General features: G+C 37.5%; 1 protein-coding gene across 5 annotated transcripts in view; it reads right to left on the minus strand.

Annotated features, from left to right (window-relative positions):
* Positions 1-1664: 1664 nt before the first annotated feature.
* The window catches only part of ARHGEF7 (Rho guanine nucleotide exchange factor 7), a 114240-nt gene continuing 96289 nt past the window's right edge, over positions 1665-19615 (minus strand). For 2 of the 5 annotated variants that reach the window (XM_062487988.1, XM_062487993.1), the window contains 5 exons: positions 19436-19525; positions 16047-16223; positions 6795-6894; positions 6086-6140; positions 1665-2958 (listed from right to left, as the gene is read on the minus strand). In XM_062487988.1, coding sequence (XP_062343972.1) covers positions 2836-2958; positions 6086-6140; positions 6795-6894; positions 16047-16223; positions 19436-19525 — 545 coding nt within the window. In that variant the 3' untranslated portion in view covers positions 1665-2835. Of the gene's footprint in view, positions 2959-6085; positions 6141-6794; positions 6895-15287; positions 16224-19435; positions 19526-19615 lie in introns of those variants that run through there. The other 3 variants (XM_062487991.1, XM_062487992.1, XM_062487989.1) reach the window with 2 other exon arrangements.

Below are 19615 nucleotides of genomic sequence, written 5' to 3' on the forward strand. Positions count from 1 at the left end.
AAAAGGTTTATACAAAAGCAGTCAAGTTATTCCATCTTTAGGATGTCATGACATGGTGAGACAAACACACATACATCAGTAAGTACAGAGAAATGTTATGCTACATTTTGGACAGTTGAGAACTGAAAGTGCTTCACATCTATAGGATAAGAAATGGCTTCATCTCCTCATCCCTAAATGATGAGAGCAAACAAACAACCCTTTAATAGGTTAAATAAACAGTGCCCCGTTTATCCATGCTTTTATAAAGTTTCCAACAATTCAGAAGGTCCATGGTGATATTTACAATCTATATACAGTGTAACAAACTGTCAATGAAAACAAATTCAGGTACTTCTTGGTTCCCAAAAGTCAGAAGCTGCTCTCTGCACTAGAGACAAAAGCTATCTACAATATTAGGTCACTTTTCCTTTTTGCCTCCTTTTTTTGTGTGTGTGTGTGTGTTTGTGCAAAAATCCACTTTGAATATGATCAGTCTCTAAATCCTGGTCATATTTAACAACTGCTTCATCCCAGTGTTTAAGGCATGTTCATTAGATGTCAGTGTAGGGGTACTGTCAATAATATCACAGGTACTAAGAGTCAGCAGATTTACACAGCAACACCACTCTTTACAATATAATGTAAAACAAGTTGTTACGATGGAAATTGTTCCTGAGTTAAAATTTGATAAATACTGCTAAGGTTAATGTTTTCCTTTTACACTTCCTCTGGAATGTCCTTTCACATATGCTCAACTGAAAATTAAAAATCACTCTGAAAATACCCTGGATGTCAGAAAGTGAAAATGTTAGCAAAATTCTAATTGTATTGGCTTTCCCAAGTTTAAATTTGGCCATGATAGTATGCACTTGCAGGGGTTAGTACCACTTAGTTTTTAGCAAGGATATTTTCTAAATGCGAAGATAAATACAATGTCACTCCACAATTTTGTGCAATAGCAAACATCAAGGAAAGATTTTCATATCAAGAATTAACAGATTTAAAGTTCTGTGAATATATATAACTCTGGTAATGTAGATTGTTTTAATTTTTTCCTCCTTTAGAATTAAAGGAAAACATTTTTAAATTGCAGGAATATAAGACACCTACAGATATATTCAGCTTTCTAAAAGAGACAGCTTGTCTACTCAGGTTATGAAGCATCCATTCCCACAGAATTGTTTCTCCAGTATGTAATCATTGACAGAATTTCCTATTTTAAAAATGCTGTTCTTGACTGAAAAAAGTGGGTAGCTTTAAAAGTAGATTTTTCGTTAGATTCAAAATGCATGACAATTCTTACAACCCAAATCATCCTGGCTCCAACTCACTAAAGTTTGTACAAACATTTGGTTAAGTCTGAGCATTACATTTAGCAGGAGTTAAAGGGCAGTAGAAAATCAGAATGACAAAAGGTGTGACTCAAGTCTGCGCTATACCTGCACTTCTGACTCAAACTTTCTGAATATAAACCCCTCAGAAAACTGCGCTGTCTGGAGCTGAATCCCATTTTTTACGAAATCCATGAAAACAATGAGCTTTAATGGGATTAGTATTTTAAGTGCTCCATCTGAAGCTCACTGTTTGCAGTGATGTATCATCTCTTATCTTAAAATACAAGAAACTGCAGCGATTGCACCCATCAGACTAGGGAATTAATGTTCCTTTATGTATTTTAAAATCTGTCAGCAGTGCAAGTTTTGAATTACAGTACGATTTAAAAAAAAAAAACTTACTTCCACATTACTTTCCATTTAAATCCTAGTAGGATAGAAACCAGCAACATGCAAAGAAAACAGGGTGGGAAAGGAATGACTGCTTCCACAGTATGGAAACTCCAAACAGAGACTCTTATATAGTGGTATAGAAGCAAAGCTCTGAATGAAGTTCAGCCTAGCCCATGTGTCTTATGCACAAAGGTTAGCTAAAATTTAATTGCTGTGACCATAAAATATAAATAGCAACAATTTATTCACAAAATTCTGGATTAGATTGATTTTTCCTTTAACAAACTGTATGATCTGTTATTAACCAGCTATATGTTTAAGCACAACAATAGAAAATGTAGTACATAAACACCTAAAAATCACAGTCATAAAAAGCAGGCAAGTACATCAGTCTTTTTGTGGCCAAAGCACAATAGATTAAACTGCCAAACAAGTGTATGTGAATGCAAATTATGGGCATTAGATTTGTTAAAAATTGCTTCTACTGTCAATAAACAATTTCTTGCATTTTAATACTGTTCTTAAGGAACTGTAAACTGTTTAAAGTAACAGGTAACAGTAAAGTATTTAAATACAGTGGTAAATAGGAAAAATAGGGGTTTAAATTTGCAAGTGTGGTGAGTGGGTAATTTGGAATTAATTCATAATTATCCACAAAGAACTCTGACCTTTCTTAGGTAAGACAGTACTGCCATTATTTCTAACACTTGTGACCATTATAATAGCACAAGAAAAAACCCCCAGCATATCAGCCCTCATACATAAATCACATATGCATTCTAAATTACAGCTATTTACATGAAAAATACACATTTAATTAAAAAGCCACTGAAAAACATGGACTTTTAGTCAGTTGCTGCACCTTCTGCAAAATGAGGTAATTTGAATGCAAACAAATTAAGTTTAGTAGAGTTCAGGATCCATGGTCTCCATGCTTAAAGTACAGATTGCTTCAGTAAATGGCTTGACTCTTTCTGTATGTTCAGAGCAAGAAATCACTAGATCCAGTTAAATCCTGTTTTATAGTGCTCTTGATGCAACACTGACTAATGTCAGAAGGCTTCCCAGCTCAGTTTTACAACTGGTCTTTCAATAGAAAGAAGAAGGGGAAAAAAAAAAAAAGTGGTTATAAGTTGGTTTCATCCCAAGATGGATCATTCATATTCTTTAAAACTTTTCTAACAAGCTTCTCCAAGTCCTTGCGAGCTCTTTGTTCCTCTTCTAATGATTTCTTCATCTTTTTGTTATCCTGTTTAACAGAGACAGAGATATTACCAGTTTGTCTGGGGGACTTCTAACAGACCTGACTACACACACACTGTCAGTTACAAACTCTGAAGGCTCTTCCCAATAAAACTGGTATTAGCTGTTCAAAACCAAAGCTTCTATTAAATCTTCACAAGTTACACACAGTTATTTCACACAGGGCAACCAAAGCTACCAAATGGAAACTGAGCTACTTCCTATTTGTACTTAGGGGGCCTTTACACAGCAAGTGCTAGTAACAGATGGCCACTAATCTTGAATTCTTCTGCTCAGATCTGATCAATGAGGAGTAGAATATATTTGTTGCTAATGGAGAAGGGAAATTGAGCAGTAAGCAGACTAAATATCCCCTGTAAGAACCTCCTGTTATTTTAACTGGTTTCAATCTCCAAAAAACTTCTTAAAATTTTATGCAAATTAACTTGCGTCATTAGGAATGTGAATAGTCAAAAGGAATACCCTGAATACCCTTACATTCTCTGGAAATTATTTTGTGACTAAATTTTAAACTAGGCTGATGACTACCAGTGGTCTAAGAGAAGCCTGAATTTTAAGGAACACCATTTCTCCACACGTATATTAATGAGTGAGTTCTCACTGTTCAGTGCCATCAGGCAATATTGAAATAAATGAACAAGAAGACCATAAGGATGACAGGAATGCTTACACTATTTAATCCTGTTTAGGTCAAGGTGACACTGGAACAGTAGGGAAGCAACCAGAAGGTAAAATGACATTGAAATAAGGCCCCAAGCTAAGTCTAATTGGTATTTGACAAACACAGTCCTTCAATCCAAGGGTCCAACTGGACTCCCATTAGCTGTCATTTACAGACATTTTAGAAATATGTTGGGAACACAAAACCATAGAATATGAGTTGAGTTGGGAGGGACTCATCAAGATCATTAAGTCCATCTCCTGACCTTGCACAGGACACCCCAAGAATCACACCATGTGCCTGAGAGCATTGTCCAAATGCTTTGTGAATTCAGACAGGCTTGGTGCTGTAACTTGGGGTGCTGGGCTCCCTGGGGAGCCTGTTCCAGTGCCCAACTACCCCTTGGTTGAAAAACCTTTTCCTAATACCCAACCTAAATCTTCCCTGACTCAGCTTCATGCTGTTTCCTCAAGTCCTGTCACTGATCATCAGAGGAGATTGGTACCTGCTCTTCCTCTTCCCCTCCCAAGGAAGTTGTAGACCACAATGGGGTCTCCCTTCAGCATTCTCTTCTCCAGGCTGAACAAACCAGGTGACCTCACCCAGCTTCCCCTCAAGGCCTTTCTTCTGGCCCTCCTTTGCACACTCTCTAATAGTTCAATATCTTTTTATATTGTGGCACCCAGAACTGCCCCCAGCACTGGAGGTGAGGCTGCCCCAGCTCAGAGCAGAGCAGGACAATCCCCTCCCTTGCCCAGCTGGCCATGCTGTCCCTGATGTCCCCAGGACAGGGTTGGCTCTCCTGGCTGCCAGGGCTCTGCTGGCTCATGTTCAACTTGCCACTGACCACAACCCCCAGGTCCCTTTCCCACAGCATTGCTTTGCAGCTTCTTGTTCCCTAGTCTATACACACAACCACTGTCTGTCACCTCATTAATTCCATGCCCTCCTCAAGGCTGTTGAGAAACTCTGAAAGTTCATTATTTTATGTAAGAACAAATTTATTAAGTCTGCCAATTCAGGACGAGGTCAAGTGTATTGCGCCTGTGGAACTACAGCTATGAATAATCAATGGAAGCTGTTATAGGAAGGATCCCATTTTGCAGTCTGGTGTCTACACCAACCAGGACACTATGTACTCCCAGAGAGCCTTCATCCAAAAAGCCCTTGCCAGCTCAGAGATTATTTCTGCCACTTCTCTGGTTGGCAGCATCACAGCAGTGGACCAATAAATGCTTTTAAGATGAGATTCCTGAATTCCTGATATGTAAGAAAATTAAATCATGCTTTAATCTGTCTTGGCTTGGAGATGTAAGAGTCTTCATAAAATCTATTTGGAAAGGCACCAGAAAAGTGAGTTGTTGAATGAAGCTCAGGAGAAGGTGACTTTTTGTTTAAGGGTCATGGAGCTGCGCAGAGCCTCAATAAGGCTGCACATTTATTCTTTGTACAAAAGCAGGAGGCCACAGGAGTATTAGTGGGCTATTATTGCTGCTTTTATTACATGAATTGTATTTTTTAAATGACTGCCAAATTCAGATCTAACCTGGCATACTCATTCTTTATATGCTGAACATAGCAGAATTTAGGTATGCAACACATCAACTGTCCTATTTCAAGGAATATGCACAACATCCTTAGAAATACTAGGCATGCTTACAGATGGCAAAAAAATCACATTTATAGCCCCAGACCTGAAGAAATTTGAATGCAAATCTTTTTTACATCATCATAAGAGATTTTATCCAACTTCTAGAGTCAGACTGGTAAGCAAATTAGCACCTTGCATAGTCAGGAAAATCTAATGCTTCTTTTCACCTATACATTAAGCAAAGACTACATGCAGCAGCATTAATATGGTTAAAGCAAGCTATGTCCTGATAAGATGATATTTTTATTTATTCATGATGGATATTTAGAACAAGTGACAAAAAAGCACCCAGAGCTACTGTGAAGCCCTCATTTAACAAAAGCCATGTGATAGGCACCGAGAAGGACTCTTGTCTCTGGAAATGAGTGCTTTTAAGAACTGATCCATAACAGGTTCTCAGGTTACTTTAAGATTGTATCATTTTAGAATTATAAATATCTAGTTCTATTTAGGGCTTTATTAGCATTCTTGAGCAACTATGGTTTCTCAGTCTCTGTAATCTTACTTTGCTGGTGATACAACAGAACTGAATTTGCTTAACACTTCCACCATTTCAGAAGCTGCAACATCCAACACCAGCTTAGTAATTCACTTCAGAGAAGCAATCCTCAATGCTATTGTCAGAAGACTGATGACAATAAGGGAGTGCTTTTTGGCAAATGATATTTAACTTTTAAAAGTAAATCTAGTTCAAAATTCAAGTTCACAACAGTCAAAGTGAACTTGCAAGCCATATTTAATTTTATAACAAGCCTTCCATCTTCTTTCTCCATGTTGCTATAAATGTAGCAAGTTACCAACCTGTCTTAACTCCTGTACTTCATCCTTTAATGCATATACTGTGTCAACAAGGCTTCTAAAATGAAAAAAGAAGGTCATCTGTAACAACAGTTTTCAGAAATGCACATCTAAATCTATTATTAGACAAAATAGTTTAATGAAATGCAATTAAATAAAAATCACCCCACACCTAACAGCTGATTTCAAACCTGTGTTAAAAAAGATTCCATTTCTAATCTTGATTTATATTCAGTAAGGCAAGGACTTGTTAACAGCTTCTGTTAAGCTGTTCTGTTAAGCTTCTGTTTTCTGACAAGAAAAACCTCTCAGGCACTTACAGGTCTCTACTGGTTTCTGTATTACAGCTTTCTACAGCAGAACTGTAGTTTCATTTCCAACATAACACTTTACCAAAGAAGTAGAATGACTCCACACACTAACTAGAAGGATGACGCCAATTTAATACTGAGATTTGACAGCACCTGGAAAAACTATTTGTAAGTGAAGCACATCACTTCTTGGCACAGGTGGAATAGGGTGCACAGCATATACAAAGAAACCAGACATTTAAATGAAGGCCAATGCACTCAGAGGACTGGCAGCATACTCCAAAGGGCTCTATTCCAACTACAAACATACCATACACACCCTACTGTAATGGGAGACAGGAGGAGGAAGAAGAGTGCAAAGTTTACTACTGTAATTCATCATTCATTAAACATTTTCTTACTTCTCTTCTATAACAGTCTGACCATTACTTTTAGTTTCTTCTACAATAATTTTTTCTTCTTCTGGAAGCAGGACTTGAGGAGCTGATTCTTTGCGGGAACCTGTTGTAAAAATAAATTACAAAGTGAGCAACTCACAAATACCACTGGAGCATTTAAAAGATTATTCATTCATTCATTCACCACATGATACAACCCCATGACCAAGGTATACCACTTTCCAATTCTCCCCTCCCTCTACACATGAGTTACTGACACATTTTTTTACTTTTGAAACCACAGCCTTACAACAACAAAAGGTTGTCTGACACTCCTATCCCACTGGTAACCTAACTCCCCAGTCACTGACAGGGATGTTACACTGTTCAAGGAGCAGTGCACTACTCAACCAACACAAAAAGCTGTGCAAATTCCCCACAGCAGACTAGGAAAGACATAGCTGTGTTTAAGTAAAAGCGATTCAAGTGTCAAGGACAGATTCTGATCTCACACTTACACAAATCCAAGATATAATTCTGCTCTAAACCCATTACTCTGTCAGTAAGGAGCAGAATAGTGGTATCAAAATGACACAGCAATTAAAGAAAAACGTAAATACCATTTCCCCAAAAACACTGTAAGCACCACGTTTTGTTGTGTGCACACGTATACATGCAAATACTCTTACAGACAGTCTTTTAGTCCTATAATATATTCCTACCAAATGACACAAATTCTTTGTATTTAACAGATGTTTTGAAAAGCACTTAATGGTCTGATGATAAAAACTCTAAACATTCCAACATCTTCCACACATTACAATTTATAATATCAAGTTAAACCATACAGATAATAAAAATGTAGTTCTGACCAAAAAAACTACAACTCAGAAATGTGCATCCACCCAAAAGTAGGTATTCTATAAACATTATTTAATTAGGCTGCAACAAATTACAAGGCTGGTCTTTTTTTTAAGGTCTGTAAATAAACTGGTGTCTAAGCATATGTTCAGAATTCAAACACTGCAGATAAAGCATTGAAGTTCTCACATTTTTTAACTAAGACACCCATTTTAAAAAACAATGTACACCTGCCCACCAAGTCACTGTAGTGAACCTTCATTAACCAGGAATTTCTCAATTCTCATACAGTTCAAACTGATAACTTGGTACACTACAGAGCACATACCTGTCCAGAGACACTAGTTACTGAACAGCTGCTTTGCACTAACAGCACTTTTCTTTTATGATTCATAGAAAAATACATAATATAAACAAATAAATAAAAATGTTGAATAAATCACACTCATTAGAAAATACTAACTTCCCAAACAGCTGCAGTCTTGAGTTCTGAACAGTGAGTTTGTAAGGATCCTATCTTAGCTCTACATGTTTAGCTATTTAATCTACTTTAGCAAACAATGACAAATGTCTTTAATGAAGAAGAAAGTTTCCTTAAGCTTACAGTGAAGATCTAACGTATCAGTATGTGATTGTCAAAATTATATAGAATAAAGAGAATAGCAGATTTGAGAAATAATCTCATCCTTGAAAGCTGTAAGTTCTTGTCACGGAGCGAAGAAATCTTTTAAGGGTTAATACACTTCCACTTATTTTCCAGGAGGAACAACCTATAAAACAAACACATCCGAATTCTGTAGGGAGCTCAAGGACACTTTCCTGTTTGCACGGTCAATCTCTAACTGTAAAAAGCTCTCATGTTTATTTTCAGTTAATTGCTTACTGCTCTGCTTTATCTGCCTTGCAGCTAACACAACCGAGTTAAATGTTGTATTAGCAATTACTTGGCAGCAGCTGCTACCAGATCACTGCATTTTCAGTCTCTGTACTGATGTGGAGCACACCTCAGTCCAGCACAGGCCAAAGGAGACACTGACCATGGGGAGAGAACTGCCAGATGCTTCTCACCCATGATTCCCTCCATCCAAATGGAGCACATGTTATCTTTCCCTTTGTATAGAGCTGCATCCAACTGTCTACCAAGGACTGGTAACACAAGTCCTTGCAAAGCACAAATACCATGGAGGAGACAGCTTGACAACAAGCATCCCAGCTGTTCACCTATACCCAACACATGCATGTGATGCAGATGTCTACAGCACCACATCCCAATGCATGTACAGCAAAGCACAGCACACAACAATGCAGGGGCACACAAAGCACTTCAACACTTTACAAACAAGGAGCCCTCATGCTACACAAAAACACACAACAGAAAACTGCTGATGTGAACACTGACCTTCCTGTGCCACAGGACAGTAACTACTGTGGAACACAAGTTTCACTCTTGCCTTCACTGCTCCAATACTCCTGGTCATACAAACTCTTACTTGTATGTCAGAACTCTTCCTGTTCTTATGGTTTGGACTTTGCAACCCCCCCCCCCACACACACACACACTCTCTCTCTCCTTGATTCTTTTGGGTTTTGTGAGCTTTGGAGGGTTTTTCTTTATTGTAGATTTTTTTTTTCCCTAAACCCCAGAAGCACTTGCTGAGCATCAAAGGTACAAACACACAGCACATCTATCCTGCCACAAAGGATCTGGTCATCAAATGTGTGCACAGTAACATCAGACATGAGGTGTCAAGTTCTAAAGGCAAAAGGAAGCTGTTTCAAAATCCTGCTTTTCTGCACCATTTATGCCAGCAGCTATCCTTTTTTTAAGGTGCTTATTTTCTTTTTTGTAATTACATATCTGGAAGTAACTTCAAGCAGTCATCACAGACACTCAGCAATATCCCCTACGTTCCACCTTCTGCCTTCATCAAGTTCTTTATGCCTACCCTCTGTGTATCTATTTCCTTCTACAAAAGTTACAGCTTTAGGACATGAAGAGAGAGTTGTGTTACAGTACAGTGGGCACTTCCCACCATATTAATACTGAAAGGACAGTCTAGGATGTTCATACAGCTCAGATAATCCTAAACACCGTTGAGATATAATCTACATTTTCATGAAATAGGGTGGAAGAATCAAGTTACTTTAGTTTGCCATATTTGCTATTCCTCAATCCTAAGCATCCAAGTTCCACGCTGAATTTTATTACAAGACACTGCTCCAAGTGAAAAAGGCCAAGTGACTATATTTAAATTGACCTCAAACAACTGCCAAATTCACCCTGAGAAAGCATAACCACAAGTACCAGTCATTTTGTTGGGGTTTTTCACGTGGGGATTTGTTGTTGGTGGTTTTTGGTTTAGTTTGGTTTTGGTTTGGGTTTGCTTTTTTGTTGTTTTGGGGTGGTTTTTTTTGTTTGTTTTTTTAAGATGGACACCCCACACCCCAAGCTACACAAAACAGGGTTTCATATGGTTTTGAGGTTTTTTTGTAGGGGGGTAGACATTGAGGGAGGCAGGTAGACAAGATGAGAAAGTATGTTTGACAAACCCAAACAATTATTTCAAGGTTAGGAGACGAATATTAAGGCCAAGTAAGTTGCCATAACTCCTCAAATGGGAACCCTTAAATCCAGGGTCTTGGAAGAATAACCCTACTGTTTGGAAGTCTGTTGAATAATTAAGGCAAACAGCTGATCACTACAATCAAGATTCAACTAAATTTCCATAAATTGAGTTCCATGGAAAAAAATAAAGCTATCTATTCAATATCAATACCTCTCAGCCCTAGAGTGGAGAATAAAGAATTACAATACTTTTTGACCAAACCATACCCTAAATTATAGGTTTACCAAATTTAGCCTCCAGAGTAAAGCAAGTAACAACACAGCCCACCTGACATTCAGACTAGAGCTACAGGCCTTAGCAATACCCCCTACATAATGTGGTAGAACACCTGAAATACAACAATATGCCTGTGAGAAACAGCCCCTGGCTTTCAGTTTTCAGTGCCAGCTTCCCTTTCCAGCTAAATCAATCTATCAGTCAAAAACAAGCAAGCAGTTCTGAGCACTTCTAGAAATAAGGAAAACTGGAACCTGTTTGGGTATTTACATGGTTGAAAGATTTCATAATAAAAGCTCACTTTATACCTGCCTAAAACAGGTAGTGTCACTCCTTGCCCTGGAGTATGGTCTGAACACCACACCAGGAAGATACTATTAACAGAGACTGAATTGTCACAGAGGTTCTCACTGATGTCTGTCTGCAATCCTAACTCACAACCTCAGCCCTTCTATTCACTCCCCCCCCAAAAGGAGCATGACATCTTACAAAATGGTTGACACAGAGTCAACCCCCCTGCCATGGGCAGAGACACCTCCCCCTAGACCAGGTTGCTCAGAGCCTCATCCAAATAAAATCTTGTTTGGATTGATCACTCCCAGGGATGAGGCATCCACAATTTCTCTGAGCAACATGCTATTTTTATATGGCACCGACCTGGTTCCTTACAGAAGCCAGGTTTCAGAAAGAGCTGCACTGGCAAACAGTCTGGTCCTTTCTTTTGACACATTTAGCAGACAAATATGGAGTTCAGAAGTTTTGCAGGAGGGATGTAAGAAAAGGAGAACAAAATTCTGAAACCTTTCCACTTTAACTGGATATTAAATCTCTGCCTACGTTCAATGACCTGTCTGTCCAGGAACCATTTAAGCCAAGAGTGGAGGTGAGTATCCAAAAAATATTCAAAATGGGGGTGAGTATTCACATCATTTGCTTAAAGTAGCCAATTTCAGGGCATCAGTTAAAAGAAAACTCTCCCCAGTCTACCAAGAACAGCTTCCTCAAGCTGTTGAATGGGAAGAGATGGCTCTTAGTCATAGAAGACTATGAGTATCCTAATTTGAGGTATGGAAGTCAGATGTGTGGGGATGGTGGTAATTTCAAGAAGTGGACAGCATTATCTGAGGCCATGAGCAAAGACTCTGTTGCACAGCTTTTAAATATTACTGTTTTCTTCACTTCTTCATACCTTTACTGTGATTAGGGGAGCTAAGGAGGGGAACAAGGCAGGGATAAAGGTCAAAAATTTGAAACAGTACTTGTAAATATACAATTCTGTTTTTCACCAACTTTACAAGCTAAGAAGTTCTCAGAAATCAAATGAAAGACATGTGACTAGCCACTGAAAAATAAGTGTGTGTATACACAACTGCTTAGATCTACCATTAACCACTGGGATGTACAGACATGTACATTTCCTAGTGAAGCAAATATTAGCCCAAAAAAATTACTTTACTTATAACTTTAAATATTCAGTGTTTCATTGCATTTGTTACTTTAAACATGTTAAAGCAGATAAGCAGACCTGCCAAATTAAACCTTCTCTTTTTTAATATATTTCTCATGAGGTCCTAATACAAAGAATTAAAAAAACCACAAATCAGAACCAAAATATCAGCTAAACTTTAGTTCTCTGTACAAGATACATCATTGTTTGCAAATTCTTGGGAATAATAAAAAAGGTTTAGCCATGAAGTTGTTCTCTTTGTTTTTTAACTAATAGAGATACACAAACAGGAACAAAACTCCACATGACTCACATGTGACTGACTTAGGCAGTTTACAGTAATATGTTTAGATGACTGAAATGGAAACAATTAAAATGGATGTAAATATAACTTCACATGTAAGTGTTAGTCATGTAAGAACAGAACTAATAGTTTGAAAAGACAGATACACCATCTGAAGACATGGGAAATTCCTTTGACAACATTTGGAAAGAGCTACTCCACCAAACTGCCTGTATTTTGCTAACCAATACAAAAACTTCCAAGCAGATGGCTTCAGGATTAGAGTTGCTACAATCATAACAAAGTTATGACCTTTCAATAGAGAGGGGTGATTATTAAATTTATTCTGATGCAAACATTTTAGCATGCATATTAGCTTACTGATTAGTTTAAATTCATTCATTCATATAAGCATCTTTTAAGTAGAAACACTGAAGATAACTCTTGCTTTAAAAAGAAAAATGTTGCAATACTAAATAATGAAAACACATAAGGTTATATACATCCTTAGTATATTCATAAAATTTCTCTGGCAATAGGACCTGCAGAAGTAGATTTGCGATTGTTCCAATAATTCAGTCCATGCTTTTACTGAGAATATACCATTTAAAAAAAACAAACAAAAATAAACAAACAACTCCCCCCCCCAAAAAAAACAAGAACTAATAGGAAGAAAATGAAATTAATTTAACAGAAGAGGAAGGCAAGAGAAAAACAATCTATAGATGGCAAGGTCTCTGAAATTATTTTTACAACAAAGAAGATAAAGAAGAATACATACTTCACATTACATTGAATTTCCTGTCGATGCCAACTACATTAAACAAAGATTACACACTTATGTCAAAAAAGGTCTTTCACATTAGCATTTGATCCCTCTGGGAAGAAGGGAAGAAGAGGAAGGAGGCATAGGGAGAAGAGGATGTGTTAAATTACAGGTTCTGCTGTCCTTTCCCCCTGTGTAATAATTAAATATTAAAGTCACAGTCTAGCAAATGCAAAATTTATTTCAACTGTACATAACAGATGTCCTTTTCATATAAAACAAAACACTTAATTGATATATGCAACCACAAACAATATGCATACTGTACAGTACAATGAAACATTCAGATATACATCCATTTTGCATTTTCCAAAGGCAGTAACCTACTAAAAATGGCTTCTCCCATTCACAAATGAAGTGCACAATATATATTATTCTTTCTATGTTTTACGTCACTATATACACATTACTGTGTTTTGGCAAGATTCTGCAAAACACCCAATCAATATTAGTTGGCTTCAGTTTATGGTAAGTACTAATTTATATGGAAACACTGCATAAGCCATGAGAAGAGGGCCTGACAGTGGCTTGAACCTACCTTCCAATTCAGGTTCTCCATCCTTCCACTGTATTTGTTACTGTACACATACAATTTACAGAATTGCATAAGCATAAGGTACTGTTATTACCATGACTAAAGTTCCACAAAAATAGAAACACTGAACCTTTGGACTGAATGCCACCATTTTCACATTTGCCTTTTTCTTGTTTGTTTCAAGCATTTTGCATTAATACTCCTGGATCAGTTCACAATAGTTTACAGCCTGTAACACTGAAGACGCAGAATGGTTTTAAATGTGCTGTGATGTTAATATGGAAATACACAATATGAAAGATACTAATTATGATAGTATTTAATGACTTAAATGCTACAGTAATTAATGGTGGTAAACTGTCAAAGCTTTGGTGCATAGAAAGTCAAACTCTCTGGATCTGGATAACAAAACTTTGTCTGATAAGGAAAGTTCAAGTGCAACAACGGTATTACAAACTCATATTTACACTATATAACATGAAACACACATAAAGGAATTGTCATTTATCCAGTGCAGAAAACATTATTCAGCTAGAACACCACAGCATAAGAAACAGGGCAAAAAACAATCCATACTTTCCATATATGTTAAAAAAAAAAAAACAAACAAAGAAACTGACTGAAAAGAAGAAGGGAGAGAAGTGGGTTACAAATGTGCTGTGAAATGATATGGAGCATATATACTTATCTCGTTTCTCTAAGCAAGACTCCTCAATTTGCAAAAGGTTCAACATACACAAGTTTCTGGTCATTACATTAATAATATATGACCAGCAATAAAATGTACCCCTGAAAACCCTCCTTGGTAAGCACTATTGCTTTTGTTAGTAACATTACAGAATGCCAACAACAGTGAGAGAGGATAAAGCAGGGGATCAAACAAGACTGCATGTAAACTGAAGATGTGAACTGCCTTGAAACATCTTCACACTGACCACCTTCTGGAACCATGCACATCTAACACCTGCAACTTTCTGTTCATGTAACCTGCAGAAAGGTATTGATTACCTTTTAAACAGTGTGATCAAGTTCCCAGGCTGCAGTTAAATTTCAGCATGATTACTCTGAACTTGTTCATAGTGTAGTACCTGAACACTGGATAACAGGCTTATGTAAGAAGTGATAAGGGTGTTGCACTTGGGAACCCTCGCAAAACTGAGAACTGTTTCTGTTCTTTCATCACTTTCACCACACTTTTCCCTAATGCTTACAAAGATTTAGAAAACATGCCATTTTTGTTTTGATGCCAATTACTAAATTTAGCAACAAGACAAAACACACACACACACACAGTTCACCCCAGTGGTTCCCCAGGGGCAGGTTTGAGACCTTCAGCTGTGCACACCATGTCACAGTTCTCTGAAAAAGCCAACATGACTGTAAGTGAAGAGCTGCTGCTGAAAACAAACCTGCTTATAAGAGAAGTTACAAGACATAATAAAATCTGTCACAGACATGCTACAAACAGTACAACCCAAAAGCCAAGCATTCTGTTATTCAGAACTTCAAACAAGCCAATTTGATCACATTTGTACCTAGAGTTTCAGATGCTGAACACACTGGAGCCTCCATCAGGGGAATCATTTTCATCTCGTCTTTTCAAGAAGAATGGTCAATTGAGAGTTGACAGTTGTGCATTTTAACAGGCAAGTAAACATCTAAACCCTGCTTTCTGCCACACTACTGCACACAGTAAAGTGACAGTATGACCACAGGTAACATGAGAGTACCAAAACACGGCATGTAATGAGCATGGACTGCCAGGTTTTCATGACAATTGCCAGACTGGGGTGGGGAAAGAGCAGTGAGGTCCTTCATATAAACGTTTTCAGCAATAAGCAAAAGACACCAGTATAAAACCAGAAATTTTTATGGATTAGCAAATGCTCTTCCAAACAAATAGGCCAGATACGTGGATATCTGAATGATTGTACAGCTCTTGTACTGTTTATTTATAAGCTGCATTTCACTTACTCTACCAGCTATGTATTTTGTTAATAATACGTAGAAAATCCAACCACTACCACTAAGGTATTTCCATATAGCTGGCACTCAGCTCTCAAACCAGTATGGTTTCAGTACAAAATATAAAAATGTGCTTATCCAAAATAAATAACAAAAAAAAAGAAAGTAAAGGACCTGTTACTACGCTGACCAAGTCAAAAGAAAAAAAGACCATTCAGAGCTACAAATTAACATCTGTCAGTTAAAAAAACCCTCTAGAAGTAACATCCTTAACAGGATATACACTTTTTAGAATCACTTATTTGTACGTGTACTGAATTGACAATAGAGCCTTCCACCAGGTATAACTGAAGTTTCAGGAGCTCCCTCAGAAGTTGTTAAAATATCACATTAAAGAGACAAGGAACAGCAAGAAAACATCTAAGAAAAGCAGGCTGTGATACAACAAGCATTTGTTAAGAAAAAGCTCAGAAGTGCATTAGTTCTGGTGAGAGATATATGAGCAACAGCTCTTACGAGATGTAGACCCCATTCTGTAACTATGGGCTGTCCATATACTGTCATAGTCAGAGTCTTCTGAGAGGTCTGAAGGCTCCAAACGAGAAAGACTACTGCGACGACCCAAGGAGTCTAGACTTGATTGGTCATCATCAGCCAAGACGTGATTATGCATCAGGTCAGTGCCTTGCCATGCTAAGGATGTACAGGTGAAATGAAATGGTGGATGTGGATAGGCAGAGGTGGGATGAGGAGGAGAACGTAAGGAATAGCCACAACCAAACACATGAAATAAAAGCAAAAAGGTGATGGGAAGAGAAGGAAAAGAGAAAATATTGTTAAAAAGGCACCAAAGTTGGGGTTTTTCTTTTTATTTTTTTTTTTCAAATTTGTTTGGGGTTTAGGTATAAATTACATTCAGCATATAATAATGTTTGAACGGTTACAACACAATTTTGAAGTGGCTTTTAAGTTTCTAGGCAGTCTCAGTTAAGAATTTTGAGTAACAAAATATTGTTTGAAAGTAGAATTTTTTGAAGAGGAAGTCAGGTTCTTTTGAAATACAGAGTCACTTTTGGTCTGGGGAGGATTTGACTGGGCACAGAGCAGTAAACAAACACAGTAAGCCAGCATGATCCAGCATCAATGTGAAAAGCAACAGCCCCTTCCCCATCACATATCAGTACCTCATCCTTTCCCTCCCTTGCAATGACACAGTCTTTTGTACAGCTGCTTCATGAGCCAGGTCAGGAAACAGCTTCAGATGAAAAAATCTTTTGTAGGGTTAGTTTTTTAAAGCAGGTAATTTTCCCACCAGCTCACAACACAGCCAACAGAAGTGCTTGTGTCACCACTGTGAAGAGGAAAATGAAGGGGGAAAAAGAAAAGCAAAGGTCCTCATGCAGAGCAGGGCTGCTGATTACTAAACCAGCAGTAACATCTGGCACCCTTTGAAGGAGATTGTCAAAGTACTTTTTTTTTTCTGTGCCCATACCCTTTGTTATTTGTTAAACCATGTGGGAAATTAACTCACAGAAAAACATGGCCAAGAGCCTAACAGTGACACAGCCTAGCCCATTCTGACCCCTCACACATCTCTTCCTACACACCTGAGTCCATCCTCTCAATTAAATACTTTCAGATCTCTAGGGTAGTAGGTCAAACATAGTAAGGACAATTTTTTAATTTTTCAAGGCCTAGAAATATCCAAGGACTGAAGCCATGTAAGTGGCTATGTTATGAGCCACCATACACACAATACTGCAGAGGATTTTAAGTCTTCAGTTGAAGCAGAAATGCAAAATAAGCTCAGCGATCAAAAAACTTGAGAAAGTCAGACTCTGCTCTTTCATTTCCATCCATCCATCCATCTATCTATCTATCCATCCAAATTAAATCCCGCTTCTTTCCCACCCAAACAGCAGATGATAAGCTGCTCTGCTACCTCTAATGCCACACCTTACCAACCTGCACTGGTGCCATAGGTCTGCTGTACTGACACTGCCAAAAGCAGCAGATTAAGGTGCAGGTAGGGGAATTGCCCAGTGAGTGCTGTGAGGGACAGGTAGAATATTAACAGGGAGGTAAGAATGGAATATGTGAAAAACCAGCATACTTCACAGATGACAGGCAACTCTCTCATTCTGTTATTCTAGACTGACTACTGCTTCAACAGAAGCAATTCCAGCTTTATTGGTTCTTTCCCCATTTTCAATTCCAGTTTACAAATGGACCTTCTAAAAACTCATCTTAGGTGACAACACTATACTTTCTAAATAAAGCACCTGTGTGCCTAACCAATAAAAAAAAATCATTTCTTGCTGCAATTAAGAGCAAATAGAAGCTGCTGACTTCTGATGTATGCAATGATACCCACAGCACTATGTATATTTCTTAAATATACATAGAAAAAATAGGCAAGCAAAAAAAAAAATCTTATCCACTTCATATCTGCACACACACAAAGTACAGTGCAAGTGCAAATGTTTTCCCAACCATTTCTTGTCACGTTTTCCTTGGAAATAACAGATCACAGTTGAGGTGTTTAAACAGCAATCATCTAATTTGATTTTGTTTGGAACAACAGTATATCTTCAGAACATTGAACTAATTTGTTCCTTTATCCAATTAAACACACTACTGCAATGACTGTAGGGCTATAAAAAAAGACTATTTTTAAATTTAAAAAAATAATAGCTGATTTCACGATCTTGGAGATCTACAGTTCATTACGACAGAAAAATTAAAATTAAGGTTTTTGTTGTTACTTGAGAAGTTTTTACAGTCCAATATAACTGCCATATTCCCATTCTAAGTTACATAGGAATACAAAGTAGCTGTGCTTTTTCCAATATGGTAATAGCAAATGAACATGTATTAGGAAAATTCAAGTCTGCAATTGTATTTTAAGACTTCAACTGTCAGCATGAAGTGCTTTTGCTTGGAAGCAAAACAGGCCTAGAGCACTGTAGGCAGCAGTAGGAGTGGTTAATATTGCAAAATTTAAATAGCTTCAGAAGACAAGAAGTTATGATGTCCAGTCTTCTAGTTCCAGCAAAACCAGCCAAGTACTTCAAGATCATTATACTGTGTTCCAAGGATCTCCAAATTAAATTTGTATTCAACAGAGCAAAAAGGAACAAACGCAACAGCATTTTCTCCTTCCTTGTGTAAATGGAACACATGCTGGTGGACTCCCCTGCTTTCAGCAATGTTTTACTTACAATACAGAGGAACTCCACATGGCAACCTTGATTTGGATTTAATGAAGTAGGACCCCAGAGGCACGTTACAGGTTTTCAATATGCTAGGTATTGATCTGAGAAACTAAAAATGGCTTTAAGCAACACACATCTGAGAACAGTTTCTCCTGAAATTATGAGATGGGATTAAAATGTGAAATTAATACTAAAAACAACTACTGGCAATAAAATTAAAGAATTTTTTATAGGCCTAGGTTATTTTTCCATGGAAAAAAAATCTTTGTTGAACAAGACACAACAAAAATACAGTCCTCCAAAATTACAATGACTTCTTCATTCCTCCTACTTACCAGCTTCTTGAAACTTATCCAAAAGCATACTGATTAGATGTTATATTCAGTTCAGACACCTCTTATTCATTGATGAAGCTTTAGTACAATTTTAAACCATGACAAGTAGTCACATTTGGGTTTTTGTTGCTTTGGATTTTTTCAAAATACTGAAAAAATTATAGTCTAACCATGGTCCTTGGCATCCAATACATGAACACGTGGCATTGATGCAAAACCAGAAACAGGTTGTTATCATTTGCAGGGCCAACTTGCTATTCTCAGGGCCTGAGAATACACAACACTCTCTTTTGCAAACTATCTTATTTGTGGTTTAGTTAGCCATTTCTACCCATTTCAGTACTTTCTAACTTACTTGAATTTAGTGTTTGACGTGTTTTGGCACTTGTGCAATATGCTTCAATTACTTTAAGAATCTGAGCATCTTCTTCTAAAGCAGCTGTACCTAGAATCAATGGGAAAAGTAGAATTTTAAACATGGCCATGTTTCTCAATATAGAAAAGCTTTTGCAAATCAGTACAGGTCAGTTGAGTC

This window comes from Cinclus cinclus, chromosome 2 (genome assembly GCF_963662255.1).
Source record: "Cinclus cinclus chromosome 2, bCinCin1.1, whole genome shotgun sequence".
Lineage (NCBI taxonomy): Eukaryota > Metazoa > Chordata > Aves > Passeriformes > Cinclidae > Cinclus > Cinclus cinclus.